General features: G+C 48.8%; 4 protein-coding genes across 4 annotated transcripts; 1 reads left to right on the top strand and 3 right to left on the bottom strand.

Annotated features, from left to right (window-relative positions):
* Positions 1–750: 750 nt before the first annotated feature.
* On the bottom strand, positions 751–2751 carry FOBCDRAFT_231143 (uncharacterized protein). The gene is made up of 2 exons (XM_054706832.2): positions 1680–2751; positions 751–1631 (listed from the first exon to the last, which is right to left on the bottom strand). Exons 1-2 carry the CDS (start codon positions 2484–2486, stop codon positions 1125–1127), a joined length of 1314 nt encoding a protein of 437 aa, XP_054562807.2. The 5' UTR covers positions 2487–2751; the 3' UTR covers positions 751–1124.
* A 574-nt stretch (positions 2752–3325) lies between these two features.
* Positions 3326–4640, bottom strand: FOBCDRAFT_231139 (ribosome biogenesis protein BRX1). Its single transcript, XM_031189874.3, has 3 exons — positions 4387–4640; positions 4108–4325; positions 3326–4057 (listed from the first exon to the last, which is right to left on the bottom strand). The coding sequence occupies exons 1-3, from the start codon at positions 4506–4508 to the stop codon at positions 3474–3476; spliced, it is 924 nt and encodes a 307-aa protein (XP_031033859.2). The 5' UTR covers positions 4509–4640; the 3' UTR covers positions 3326–3473.
* A 530-nt stretch (positions 4641–5170) lies between these two features.
* FOBCDRAFT_231135 (ras family-domain-containing protein) lies at positions 5171–6548 on the bottom strand. The gene is made up of 5 exons (XM_059609853.1): positions 6340–6548; positions 6250–6262; positions 5780–6169; positions 5641–5721; positions 5171–5584 (listed from the first exon to the last, which is right to left on the bottom strand). The coding sequence occupies exons 1-5, from the start codon at positions 6358–6360 to the stop codon at positions 5451–5453; spliced, it is 639 nt and encodes a 212-aa protein (XP_059465793.1). The 5' UTR covers positions 6361–6548; the 3' UTR covers positions 5171–5450.
* A 1398-nt stretch (positions 6549–7946) lies between these two features.
* FOBCDRAFT_322837 (uncharacterized protein) lies at positions 7947–12168 on the top strand (the record flags this gene model as incomplete). The annotated part of the gene is made up of 2 exons (XM_031189870.3): positions 7947–8137; positions 8199–12168. The coding sequence occupies exon 2, from the start codon at positions 8275–8277 to the stop codon at positions 12166–12168; it is 3894 nt and encodes a 1297-aa protein (XP_031033855.2). The 5' UTR covers positions 7947–8137; positions 8199–8274.
* Between the last annotated feature and the right edge of the window lie 46 nt (positions 12169–12214).

Genomic DNA, 12214 nt, shown 5'->3' with positions numbered 1-12214 from the left:
CCCAGGAGTTGCGAATATACTCGAGAGAGCCAAAGCCTGTGGATTGCTGAAGTAAATAAACACCAGCAGATGGATCTATACGCAAGTTAGAAAGTTTATGACCGAGTTTACAAAAAGTCGTTGACCATTATTGTCCGGGAAAACAAAGGAGGTGCTCGAGAACAAAGATAAGTTGCGTGTTAGCGAAGTGAATTACATGAGCCAAAATGATACACGGCTGGCCATTGTTTTCACAAGCGCATAAGCTCCTTGGTTTACTTGGCACTCAGGCACATACAAGAGCATTATGCCTAGGTCTGCAGAGTTGAGTGCATCAAAGCACATAAAAGGATGTGAAAGATGATGATGCCAGCCCGAACAAAACAATCAACTTACCCCTGCTAAGTATGGCGCGATCGCAACAGCGAGGAGAGGTTATAAAGACGTGAGTGCATACGCTAGCCTCTTATAAGAAGGTTCTGGAGAACTGAGATATGAGTAAATCCAATGCTAAGTGGTGGGTTGAGATGCGCGATCGGGTTTAATCGCGGTGGTTGATATTAGCTCTGAGATTAGATGTATGAGAGTGGAAGAAGTGAGGCTCAGCTGTGGAGGTTGATTTTGGCGCGCGGGATCCCCTATGGTTCCAGGCGCTACTGGCCACTGAGTGACCCGCGGCCGCCCTCCATCGATAAGGCACCTAACTTTCTAAGTTAGTGGGGGCTACTGCTTGGCCGCAAACAGTTGATAATTTCTTTCTTCAATCCATACCTCAGGTGCCTTAGGTAGAAAGGGCATTGTTCCTTACCTAGGTATTTGCTGATCATGAATCATTGGGTTGGACTGCGATTTTGAAGAAGTATCTCTCCTGACTATCCTAGCTGCTACAAAGAGTACCTAATCTACGGCAGTAATTCACGGTCGACTGGTTAATGCACTGGTGAGAACGTAACATCTGGGCGATTCAGGAGACACTACGGGTATTACTCAAGTAGGAAATCCATTTCTAATAAATGAGAAGCCTTGGACTTAATTCCGATCGCATCTGACGATCCACGTGCAGTACCCCAACAAATACTGCCACAATCCATAAACTTCATGATTAACTAGACAAACGATAACATGTCTATCGACGGCACTCAGGCCTAAGCGAACGAAACCATATACCTACCCTCCATCCTTGTCTGTCGCTGGACATCCTCCAGATAAGATCCATCATCCCCACGAGGCGAGTAGTGAGATGAAGACCGAAGCATCCGAGCTCCCCCTGGCAATGTCCCATCCAGACTGGCATCACTTCCGAACTTGACGCGTTCAGCGTCGCGCTCATCATCCCAGTCAATCACACCTCCTAGGCCATCCAGAGGCAAAGTAGGCATGTTCAAGGACCACTGACGCTCATCCAGGACACATTGTGTTGACACCGAGATAGATTCTTGGTCGAAAGTGAGATTTGGTTGAAGAGACCGGGCTTCCGTAATAAGGCGTTTTCGAGGGTAGCTATAGATGTTCTCAAATAGATGCATAAGATCTTTAGGGCCAAGTTTGCAGTAAGTCTTTACAATACGGCCCCAACGACTCTGATCCCGCCAGCCTCTTGCCAAGGAGTCAGGTCGGTCGACAACATCATAAAGATACGAATCGCAGCCCTCCTAATGGCATGTCAGTAATGAGCCCCGAAGGTCTTAGTGCAAACCTACATATTCGTCTTGACTAGGGTCAAGCCGCGGGCAGAGATAGTGGAGGACGACATCCTTCATGGTTTCGACCAGGTCCATCAGCTCTACCAGCTCGCATGTAGAGTATAATCGAAGTTGACTTAGTCTAATGTCATCCACGCCAGGCTCTGGAAGGCCAACACGAGGTCGGGGGAAGTCTCCGTGAAAGTAGAAGCCATAAAGCCACCATCGATACATGGCTCTGCGGAACCTCTCAGCCTCATGCTCGCGAAGCAGACGACAATTTTCGGGCTCATGGAACCATCTCATCTGAGGGAACCTGGCTTGCCATCTCAGTACAAGGGAACAGTAGCCGAGAAGTGGCTTCAGATCGTTCTCAGTCAGAACAACGGTTTTCAGTGGTTGAGCGCGGGGTATGATAGGTTTGCCTGGCTTGTTCAGCGTGATGAATCCTTCAACAGCGTCCGCTGACACAACAGGCTGATGCTCTGAACGCGGAGCTAACACCATTCCAGTGTCTCCAAGGAATCGTTTAAACACGACTCTGCGTGGAGCATACAGTCCACCGCGGGAATCAAGATCCTCAACTGAAGCCGTATAAACCTGAAGGAGCTCATCAAACGGACTGAACTCCCTGACAAGGACAGGAAGTAAGATCGAGGCCTTTCTCTTGTCGAAGAGTTCATGTAGCGTCCTGTGAGTGGCGCAAAGGTTGAAAACACCATCAAGGTCTAGTTGTTGATAGATGTCCAAAAGGATCTCAGTTGGAAGCCCAGTCAGGCGGTGGTTTTTTGGCATCTTCAGTGCCATGTTTACAGAATTTACCATGATCGGACGTCTGATATAAAGGGATTGGGGATATATGGGGAAAATGTTCGGTCGAATTGTAAAAAATTGGGTTTTGGAATGGACAAAATATCTGCAGGTAAAGACGACAACAACGGTCCTCGTCTGTACACCACGTACGTGATTATACAATCTCACTACAGAACCAGGGTCGCCGATCTGACGGGTGCTATGAGGAAGTTAGGCATGAAATTATGCCTGGAAAGGGGAAGAAAAGGACGGACCTGATAGACTTTGCATTTTGTTTACTTGTAATGGTGTTTTGGCACACGTTGTAGAGGAACCAAGATTCAAGAAAACCAAGTTGCTCTATCCTCGGATTGTACTCGTCTTCACTGGGAGAGAGTTGATATGAGAAAAGTGTTGTTATAAGAGCAGTCTGGCCCTCGTCGCTTCAAGGTATCTCACTGTTGAGTCACCTAAAGCGTCAATAATACGGGGCTTATTGTTCAGCCACCCCGGCGCTGGGGCTTGAGACAGAAGTAGAGATGCACACAGGCATCGGTTTTTGGGTAACTGTGATTCTCATGGCTGTATTCAAGTGCAATGCGCGTCTGCAATATGCACTGATTGAATATACAGTGAGGATGAGGATGAAGAAGGAAAGGGGGACGACTGATATAGGTCATGACAAAGTCGAGACTTGGGTTGCGCACTGATAACAATCTACCGAGTTTTATCCGGGCGGGCTAAGTGATGATGCGATAGCCTTCAGGACCTGAAAACCCTGAAATGAGCCTTAGTACTTTTGATTACTCTATTACCTAGTGAGTGACCGGGGGGATACAGTCAGGGAGGACAAAATAAGACGAACGGCGTCGTTAGCGATAACTAAAGTATAATATTCTCTCTTTTGGCAAATAAAAACGCAGTATGACCTAAAACTCCAACACCCCGTCCCGGTGTTCAGACCCAATGGATCAAGCCAGTAAGTACTTAGTTATATCGGCAGGTAAGGTATCAAAAAGTTTAGGCGAACAACATCTTGGTATCCAGCTCATCCTTGGCCGGTCGCTGGCCGCCAACAGATCGCAGTCCGAGGTCGCCCTTCCTGACCCGTCTCTCCACCTCTTTCTCTGCGCGGGCGTTGTGTCGCGAGGCCTTTGTCCTTCGAATATCGGCTCGGACCTGGTTTGGTGACACAAATTCCTTGTTTTCATAGATAATGGGTCCACCGAAAGAGCCCTCCTGGATCACGATCGGTGTCAAGACGAATCGGGGACCGATCTCGACCAGGTTGATATCGGTATCAGGCTTGCCAGATTGAGACTTGGTTGTCTCTTCCTCCTCCTCACTCTCCTTGGCTGTCGCCTCGACCTCGTTGATTTGATAGTTGCGAACCCAGATCTTGCCATCGACAAAGCTAAATCCCATAACGTGGTCGATAAAAGGCTTGGATTTTCTGGCGCCCTGGGGAACACCGAAGGTGTGGAGGAAGAGCTCCTTGATCACTCGGAGGTGAGGCTGCTTGTCGAAAGCGCCGTCGAAGGAGAGAACGGGCCGCGATCCCTTGAGACAGTTGCCGGTGAAGTGAAGTTCCTCCATAGTGTGCACTGATCGGTGTTAGCCTGGGATAAAAGCATCGTCTGGTGTCAACTCTTACAGTTCTGGAGGTGGAACTTGATGGTAGGTCCGTTAGGGACTTTGCTGAGCCAAACATATAGATCCTTGCCCTTTCTTGCCTCGAAGAAGAGCACGTTGTTGCAGTTGTAAAGCTCAGCCAGCTCGTTCAGTTCGTACAGCTTTGTCTTGGAGTCGAATTTTGCATCTTTTCGGCTGTGGGGGAGCATCGCCGCAATGTCGTTTAGAAGATGGCGATGTCTTGAGAGGAGTAGCAATGTTAGTGGAATGCGCCCTGCATCCGAGTCGTTGGATTACCTACCGGTAAGTGACGCCTCTAGAAGAGAGGATCAGAACCCTCTGCTTGTTCTTCTTGACGCCATTGCTAGGAGCCTCTGCCTTTGTAGTGCTGGACTTAGAGATAGACTTGTAGACAGCAGCCATTTTGATTGAATCCCGACGTTGCGATTGAGATCGGTTATCGAAAAAGCTGTGTTAACTTGGTGATGATTTTACCGGACCAGGCTTTGCGACGCGGCGGACAATTTTCCAAAAAAATTTGGTCGGCTGAGTCTCGATAAGAATTGAAAGGTCGTGATAAGAGAGTGGGGGTGCTGGAGGTATCATGGTGGGGCCGCGACACCGCTCTAGCAGTCAAGACAAGCCGTGCCAGGGGGTCCTCTACAGTCCAGGGGACATGCACTAGCACATGTTTTCTGAAGCAGAGCCACTCAGAAAGCTTTGATCTAAACCTTAGGAATGCATTGCGTGAGATGAGGATAAGTAGAGTAGATCGGATCGTGCCTAGTAGTAGATTGATAGCCCGTCCACTACTTCATCAGAGTCAGATAAATATCCAGTGGTACCTAATTAAGGACTGCATGTGATGAATGAGAATTGCCCCGCTAACTGAAGACCCTGAGAACGAGCTGTGCACTAGCTACTAAATCAATTCGATACCAATTCACCCACAGGGCCAGTACCTGTTTACGTCCGGTCGGATCTGATCAGCATGACGTGGAGGCGTACACAGATTGTGGCGTTTAACTCGAATGCGGTACAAGCGAGGTGGTGCAGAAGGTATAGAGGTACAGAGGTACAGCTCATTAGAGGGCGAACATTATAAAGAATTCATTCAGCTACGTTAAGATGACCGTGTCGCAGCGATCGTTGGACGCATCAACCCCAAGACAACCATCATGACAAAAAATAAGAACAAAGGAAAGCCGAAGTAACCGCGCCTTCTGATATCAAAAAAAGACGTATCACGATTCCTCGCCTCCTCCACTCTCCTTTAGCGAGGAGCATTTTCGGGGACAAACGAGACGCCAGGTATCCCAAACCCCCAAAGCCCTATATCCGTCTGCAAACGGCTCTGCGAGGAATTTAACAGCACTTTCCGCCCTTGGCAGCATCGTCGTCGGCAGGCTTGCTGAGGGAGATATTGGTGCCTGCGCCTATGGTGGCCTGGGCGCTGTCACCGCTGTCGAGGGCCTTGCTTGAAACAATGCGATAAATTTCTGGCCATATCGTCAGTTCAAGCTACAGAGGTTGAAGGATTGGATGGATAACGAACCAGTCAGAATGTTCTGGAATGCAAGTTCGACGTTGCTGGCATCGAGGGCAGAGGTCTCAATAAACGACAGGTGGTTCTCGCCTGCAAAAGTGTCAATAAGAGGGACCCTCCTGTGTCAAGTTTGGTAGGATTTTCGTACTAGCAAAAGACTTGGCCTCCTCGGTGGGAACAGCTCTCAGGTGTCGCAAATCGCTCTTGTTTCCAACCAGCATAATGACAATGTTGGCGTCGGCATGGTCCCGCAACTCCTTGAGCCATCGTGTGACGTTCTCGTAGGTCTGGTGCTTGCTGATGTCGTAAACGAGGAGAGCGCCAACAGCGCCTCGGTAGTAGGCGGAAGTGATGGCGCGGTATCGCTCTTGGCCAGCGGTATCCCAAATCTGGGCCTTGATTGTCTTTGAGTCGACCTGGATGGATCTGGTGGCGAACTCGACACCGATGGTCGACTTTGAGTCTAGGTTGAACTCATTGCGGGTGAATCGACTGAGAAGGTTGGACTTTCCGACTCCAGAGTCTCCGATCAGGACGACTGCAGGTTCACAATGTCAGTAAGGGGCGATCGCAAACGTCGGGCCAGGCGTGGCCTTTGAGAGATGGTAATGACGGCACCTTTGAAGAGGAACTGCAAAGGGGGCCCACAGGTCAGCAACTGGCGGGACATGAAAGACTAAGGAGGGTAGGGAGGGGGACGAGACGTACATCATACTCGTCGTTGGCCATGACTACGGTGGTGTTTCTTCAGGTATATTACTGAGAGGAGCCAAGTTGGTGTATCGAAGATGAGGATGAGGTTGAAGGCGAGTGCGCTGGCGCTGCGAGAAAGACAAGTCGACGTCGTTGAGGTGTGGGATGTGGAGAGGGAGAGAATGCGCGGCTCTGGCGATAGGCGGTTGTTTGTACCTCGACGTCCAGTCCCCGTGCCGAGGGGTAAAGACTGGGCTGGCTGGGCTAAATTCTAACTGGAGCTACCTATGCTTTCAGGTAGGGGGGAGGAGCCTAGGATTAGACGCCTCTTTGTTAGTGGAGGTAGTCACCTAGCGGTCGCACAAAGAAAACACCCACTCTGCCACTGTGGCCAGGCAGCGAAAGTAGTGCTGTTCGCATTACTGCTAGGTTCCAGTATAAAAATCAAGGGAATGCAACCTGTCCCCAAAAATGGCTGTTCTTGAGTCGATTGTTGGTCAGAGCTAACTTATGTGCCTTAGTGTGTAATTTGTCAACTTAATACTAATGGATGGAATAGGCAACAACAAAGAAAGCTTCAAGTCGTAGATGTAATTGTCAGCTACCGAATCCGGACACATTCTGATGTGATAGGCCAGGACTAGTAACCGCATGATGTAGTAGAAGGATGGCTGCATCATCTATATCTCTTCATAGCACATATCCGTATAGCTGGGTTTTTGCGTTGCCTGGGATAGGACTAACCGCATCAATGTCGCTCGCTCCCATTGCAACCTACGAATTAATCACTGACCGCTTTCAGATATGCAGGACCTTTTTTTTTAACCCGATACTCCTTACAAACCTGGTCGCATATCACAATGTTGTAGTCTTAATGCACATTCTTGTAACCTGATCCTTTCCCTCTTTCTTCTGTCGGTAAGTCCATAGAGTCACAGTCGCTTAGATCCACTAGAGCATGTCATCAGAACGCTTTATAATCATGATGATTTTACTGAGGAGCCAAGGCACCTCTGGATTTTCGCCGCTCTTCTTGGTTTTGAAGTCATGAAGTGATGGATGTTAGGAACATGCCGACCTAGCTGCTTGCCATACTAGTTTATTATGGGTGGAGTTCATGAGGAACGATCTTAACAACAACTGTGACAATCTAAAACCGAACCTTACTCCTTGCAATAAAGATGCCGAGAATTTAATCAATATGCCTTATGAATGCTTCCAACAAGATTCGAGTCGTCATTAGACGTTTAACGCCAAACAAACAGGTGGATGGCCTCGATGAAGTCGGGGTCTAGGTTAGGCTTTCTGGACAAGCAAGGGACAGTGCAAATGAAAAGGAGAGACCAAGGGTTTAGAGCTGACACATCCATCGATGATACGAGTCTATGATAAAGCACTTGCACATGCAGATGATTTGATCTCCAATTCGTAAATCAATGAGGATTGCATTTGGGTTTTATACTCGCACCTCAGTGCCTTGGATAAGGGATAAACAGGCGTCGATGAACTAAGCCGCTTACGTGATCTCGCGACCTGGCAGGCACCTTCCAAACAGCCCAGGCCAAGCCGGTCCCACACGCGCCCAGCCTGAGTGAAGCTCTAGCTTAATGTTAGAGAAAGGAGAAAAGAAGAGATCAAGACCGGCCCGTCATCTCATTTCATTTCTATAATCACTCCCTCACTTCACCGAAATCAGACCTTGTCGTCCAAATTTGGGAGTTCATTCATCGCGCTGAGGTGTCAATAAAAAACAAACTCACAAAATCTCAAATCAACTCTATTCAATACGAAACAAACTCAACCGTATACCTCAGTGAGTTTGACTACTCCACCTTGTTCATTGCAAAACCACGACTGACTTCATTTCTTTTAAGAGTGGGAAAGTATCAGCGGCTGTTGGCGGTTGAACCTTATGATACACATGAAGAACATACGCCAAAAGACGCCCAAATGGATGACTCTGATAGTGAATCAATAGTCTCCACCATCGTTAGCGAACACGACTCTGATGAAGAATGGACCGTGAATGAAATATTGGCCGAATGGCCTATCGATGGCCTGCCACGATATCTCATCGAATGGGAGAACTTTGATTTGTGCGAGGCAACCTGGGAGCCTGCAGAAAACTTGAGCAATGCCCTCCTGGAAGGTTGGGAGAAAACAAAACCGCGGGATGATTCTGACATGTTCAAGAACATTCGAGATTGGAAGAATGCCGTCAAGTCCAAATATGCTGCCAAGCTCGACCGCCACCAAGAAAGAAATCGGCGCAGAAGGCTGAGAGGCGAAGAGGAAACCTCGTTCGTAGAGATGGAAGATCATCTTAAATGGGCCGATCGATTTCCAGATGGTGAAGAACCCAGCGGTTCTGTCGTCTCTATTCCGTCTGTAGTCACAGACATTGATATGGATGTTGAGGTCGGACAGCTGTCGCAGCATTTCGACAAAACACAAAGAGCTTCCGCAAGCTTAAGTGAAGATAGTTCGCCAAAAAGTAGTCATCGAAACAGCATAGTGTCTGTCCATCAGCCTCCACGACCGCCAATGAACTCAGCTGCGACTACAACTTCAATCTCATCCGCATCCTCAACCAGTCAGAAGCCACCACTGCGACGGCAACCAAGCAAAGTCCTTGCTGATAACAAGAGACCACCACAAAAGCCAGTGGCTTCGAGCAATCTCTTGTCATCAAAGTTCGGCGTTCGTGGACCGATAAAGCGGACCGATAGTCACCTACGCAAGGGGCAGCCGACAAAGGCTCGCAAGACCCGGCCTGCGCAAGCCTTCACAGGAAACGTATTTTCAGGGGGCACAGTGAGAAAGCAGCGCACAACTCTCGCCGAAGCTGCTAAAGATTCCACCAAACAGTCGAAGCTTTTGAAGCCACGATATGTGAGGATCATACAAAAAGCAGGTCGCGACAGAGAAAGCGCTGCACCTGCAAGACTACCGACACATCTCATCTCTCTGAACCCAGCAGAGCGATCTGCCGACGGTCTGACTGCTTTACCGTTGCGTCCCGAAATTCCGAATGAAACAGTCAAACCCATCCGACAAAATAAGAACTCTGCTGAAATTATTCCTGAGGCCCCAAAGCCAAAGCCCAAGAAGTCAATTAGTTGGGGCACCGTTGAAGAGGCAACGATACCCGCCCGTGGAGAGCGAGAGGAAAGTCTCTTCTTACGCGAGGATTCTCTCATTCGAGGGACGACATCAATTAAAATAGAAGATGACCCTCGTGAAGCCGAGACAAACACTGGGCCACAATCCGAGTCGACCTTCCAGACAAAGGCTTCAGACAACCAAGAATGTTGGGTTGGTAGAGCCCCTGTTATGAATGATGAATCGAGCTCTTCTAAAAAATCCATCACCACGGAGGTGCAGTTTGGCCCAGGAAGTCGGGAAACATTCTCAGTTATTTTTGAAAGAGACGAGGATCAGAATGGGCAGCCTTGGTCGGGTATCTTTGAACAGCACCCCATCCTAATTTTTACACACTCTTGTATGACGCGGGACTTCTGGTCTCAAGAGACTGCCCTGGCTGCTGCCAAGCTGGGCACCGGCTCAGTGACAAGCAATGGCGACCTAGATAGCTTGGCTACAGTTGCGAATTGGCTCTGTGTAAGATCTGTGGGGGTTCTCCTACATCACCAAGAACTGTGCATCTTCCTATATGCATCGTCTAAAGAGTCTGTATTACTACATTTTTACTTGTTTCGGCCTTCTCCTCATCTGACAACGCGCTCGCTTGCGCCGATTGTACTTCCGGAGGGCGTTGGCGGTGGCGATGTCCTGCCACAAATGATACCGACAGTTTTCAACCGGCTTTTGGGATTCCAGTATGAGCAATTACTACCAGAAAAGGCCCTCATGGATTATAGCAACCACAACTTCTTCCTGGTATTTCCAACGAATGCTGTGGAAGAAGCTCACTTTCTGAGCGGGTGGCTACGAAGTTGCAACCCTCAGTGTAGGTTGCTTTCTAGCCTCACGACTGGACACTGGTCTAGCTTCAGGAAGCTAGACCAAGGCGTGGTCATCGTGCATGAAGAAGCAATATGGGCCACGCGACTGTTTCCTTCAGTCTGGACTCTCCTTCACAACGTGCCAAACTTCAATTTCCGCCTCTTTTCTATATCTCTGCAACCTTCACCCTTTTATCCCTCTCTTGGCCAACCATCCCGGATCGGGGATGTCACTCTGCAAACTATCTGCGGACAGAAGAAAGCTGTATTAGTTACTCCCAGTTTTGTTATCTCACAGCCTCAGCAGGCCTGGGCTTTCTTCAAGTGGGCTTACAAATATTGGCTGCAACATCGCGGCGCTTTTACGCTCATCGTATGTGCCGAGTTTGAGAATTGGGTTCACGAGGTAGCTGTTGGGGTCAAGGAAGGCTGGGAGACGCATTTAGAAAGTAACCGAGTACGTGAAGAGGACAAAGCGACAGCCGAGATAGAAATCGATGCTCTTTTTAAGTGCTCGCAACATGTCAGAGACATAACAGGACCTTCGGACGATGACCAACCGGCTCTGGTGTTCGCGCCTGATTCGATTGATGGCAACGATGAGCAGAGTCTTGTCAACTGGTTTGGGTGGTGGTCTGTTTTGAATTTGGACCAGTATCGGCATTTCACCGTGCTCGGATCAAGCCCTGAGGCTGGCATTCAGAGACTCACTCATCAGATCCGGATCCCCCAATATACTCCCTCAACTTTGGGTAACCCAGGCGATGTTTGGGGAAAAGTTAACCCTGCCGGCTCCTCCCTTGTCGCGCAGAATCAATCAGCTGTAGAGAGAACACCTCAGAAAAGACTCCAATTAATCCCTCGCGATGACGCTGTATCGTTCAAGCACTTCCTAGGACAACTAGAAAACAATATTCGGGACAGGGACTGGGGCCCCCAGGCAGTCTTCACTTGCCCCGTCTCTTACTGGAATATGGATATGGCACATGATTTTCCCGAGTTCGAAACATACGATAGATGCCTTCGCTATTTCAATGAAAGGATTCATGGCCACACCTTTATCAATACTGGTGTGGCCTTCTGCTACACGATTGAAGGATCCTGGAAGTACGGCGACAATCGAGAAGCCACAAACAAGAACCAACGGCCGTGGATTGCTGTATACAGACCTATTGAGGTATTCAAGAAGCCATGGCGTGCAATGGAGTTGATAATATGGGACACTGTCATGAAAATGCCGGACACTGATTCATACGTTTACGATGGGGAACTTATTGAAGCACAACGCGAAATGATACGGCTTGCTGAAGAGCCCCACAACAAAATGCCGCTGGCGAAAGTATGGATTGGGGGACCAGATGTGATTCCGCAGGGGCTTACTGACCCTGTCGATATCACTATCCACCAGCTTCAGCATCTTATGAGGAATCTGAAGGCATCTATTCCAGCCGTACCGCCAGTAATGATATCTCAGGAATGGAGGGAAGTCAGACCAGGGAATGCGCCCATCAGATCACGGCCACCCTCTCTAGAGGCAATGGACATTGATGAACCTACGGATACAAATGATGCGGCAGATGAGGACCTGAAGATTGTTTTTCATGCTCCTCGTGGGAAGAATATGGATCGGCCGACCAAGTGCAAAAACCACCTCTTTATGCATTGCGCAAATAAAAGGAGTGAGGGATACCGCGGAAGAACGATGAATTTTGTCTTCAGACCAACTCTGGACTGGTACGATGAGCAGGTACAAGAAGGCCGAGGTTTCGAGCATATTAGGGTTATGCCGTGGCCAGCCTTTTTCTCCAAACATTCAATCGAAGTCCCTGAGCGACCTGATATGGGCTCAGAGCGGAGGGCCAAGGAGGCAAATAACTAGGGCATGTCGCATGGAGGAGTTCATTTCTACGTGATACCATGATGGA

Source organism: Fusarium oxysporum, chromosome IX (genome assembly GCF_013085055.1).
Source record: "Fusarium oxysporum Fo47 chromosome IX, complete sequence".
NCBI classification, from domain to species: Eukaryota; Fungi; Ascomycota; class Sordariomycetes; order Hypocreales; family Nectriaceae; genus Fusarium; species Fusarium oxysporum.
This window is presented reverse-complemented; position numbering and strand designations above follow the sequence as displayed.

Bases quoted from the DNA above. Each gene is read 5' to 3' on its own strand.
- FOBCDRAFT_231143 (XM_054706832.2), bottom strand. From the start codon at position 2,486: ATGGTAAATTCTGTAAACATGGCACTGAAGATGCCAAAAAACCACCGC. The intron at 1,632-1,679 runs GTAGGTTTGCAC...ACATGCCATTAG, and splicing joins ACCCTAGTCAAGACGAATAT to GAGGGCTGCGATTCGTATCT.
- FOBCDRAFT_231139 (XM_031189874.3), bottom strand. From the start codon at position 4,508: ATGGCTGCTGTCTACAAGTCTATCTCTAAGTCCAGCACTACAAAGGCA. The intron at 4,326-4,386 runs GTAGGTAATCCA...ACTCCTCTCAAG, and splicing joins TCTAGAGGCGTCACTTACCG to ACATCGCCATCTTCTAAACG. The intron at 4,058-4,107 runs GTAAGAGTTGAC...AACACCGATCAG, and splicing joins CAAGTTCCACCTCCAGAACT to TGCACACTATGGAGGAACTT.
- FOBCDRAFT_231135 (XM_059609853.1), bottom strand. From the start codon at position 6,360: ATGGCCAACGACGAGTATGAT. The intron at 5,722-5,779 runs GTACGAAAATCC...ACACTTTTGCAG, and splicing joins GGAGGCCAAGTCTTTTGCTA to GCGAGAACCACCTGTCGTTT. The intron at 5,585-5,640 runs GTTCGTTATCCA...CGATATGGCCAG, and splicing joins ATTCCAGAACATTCTGACTG to AAATTTATCGCATTGTTTCA.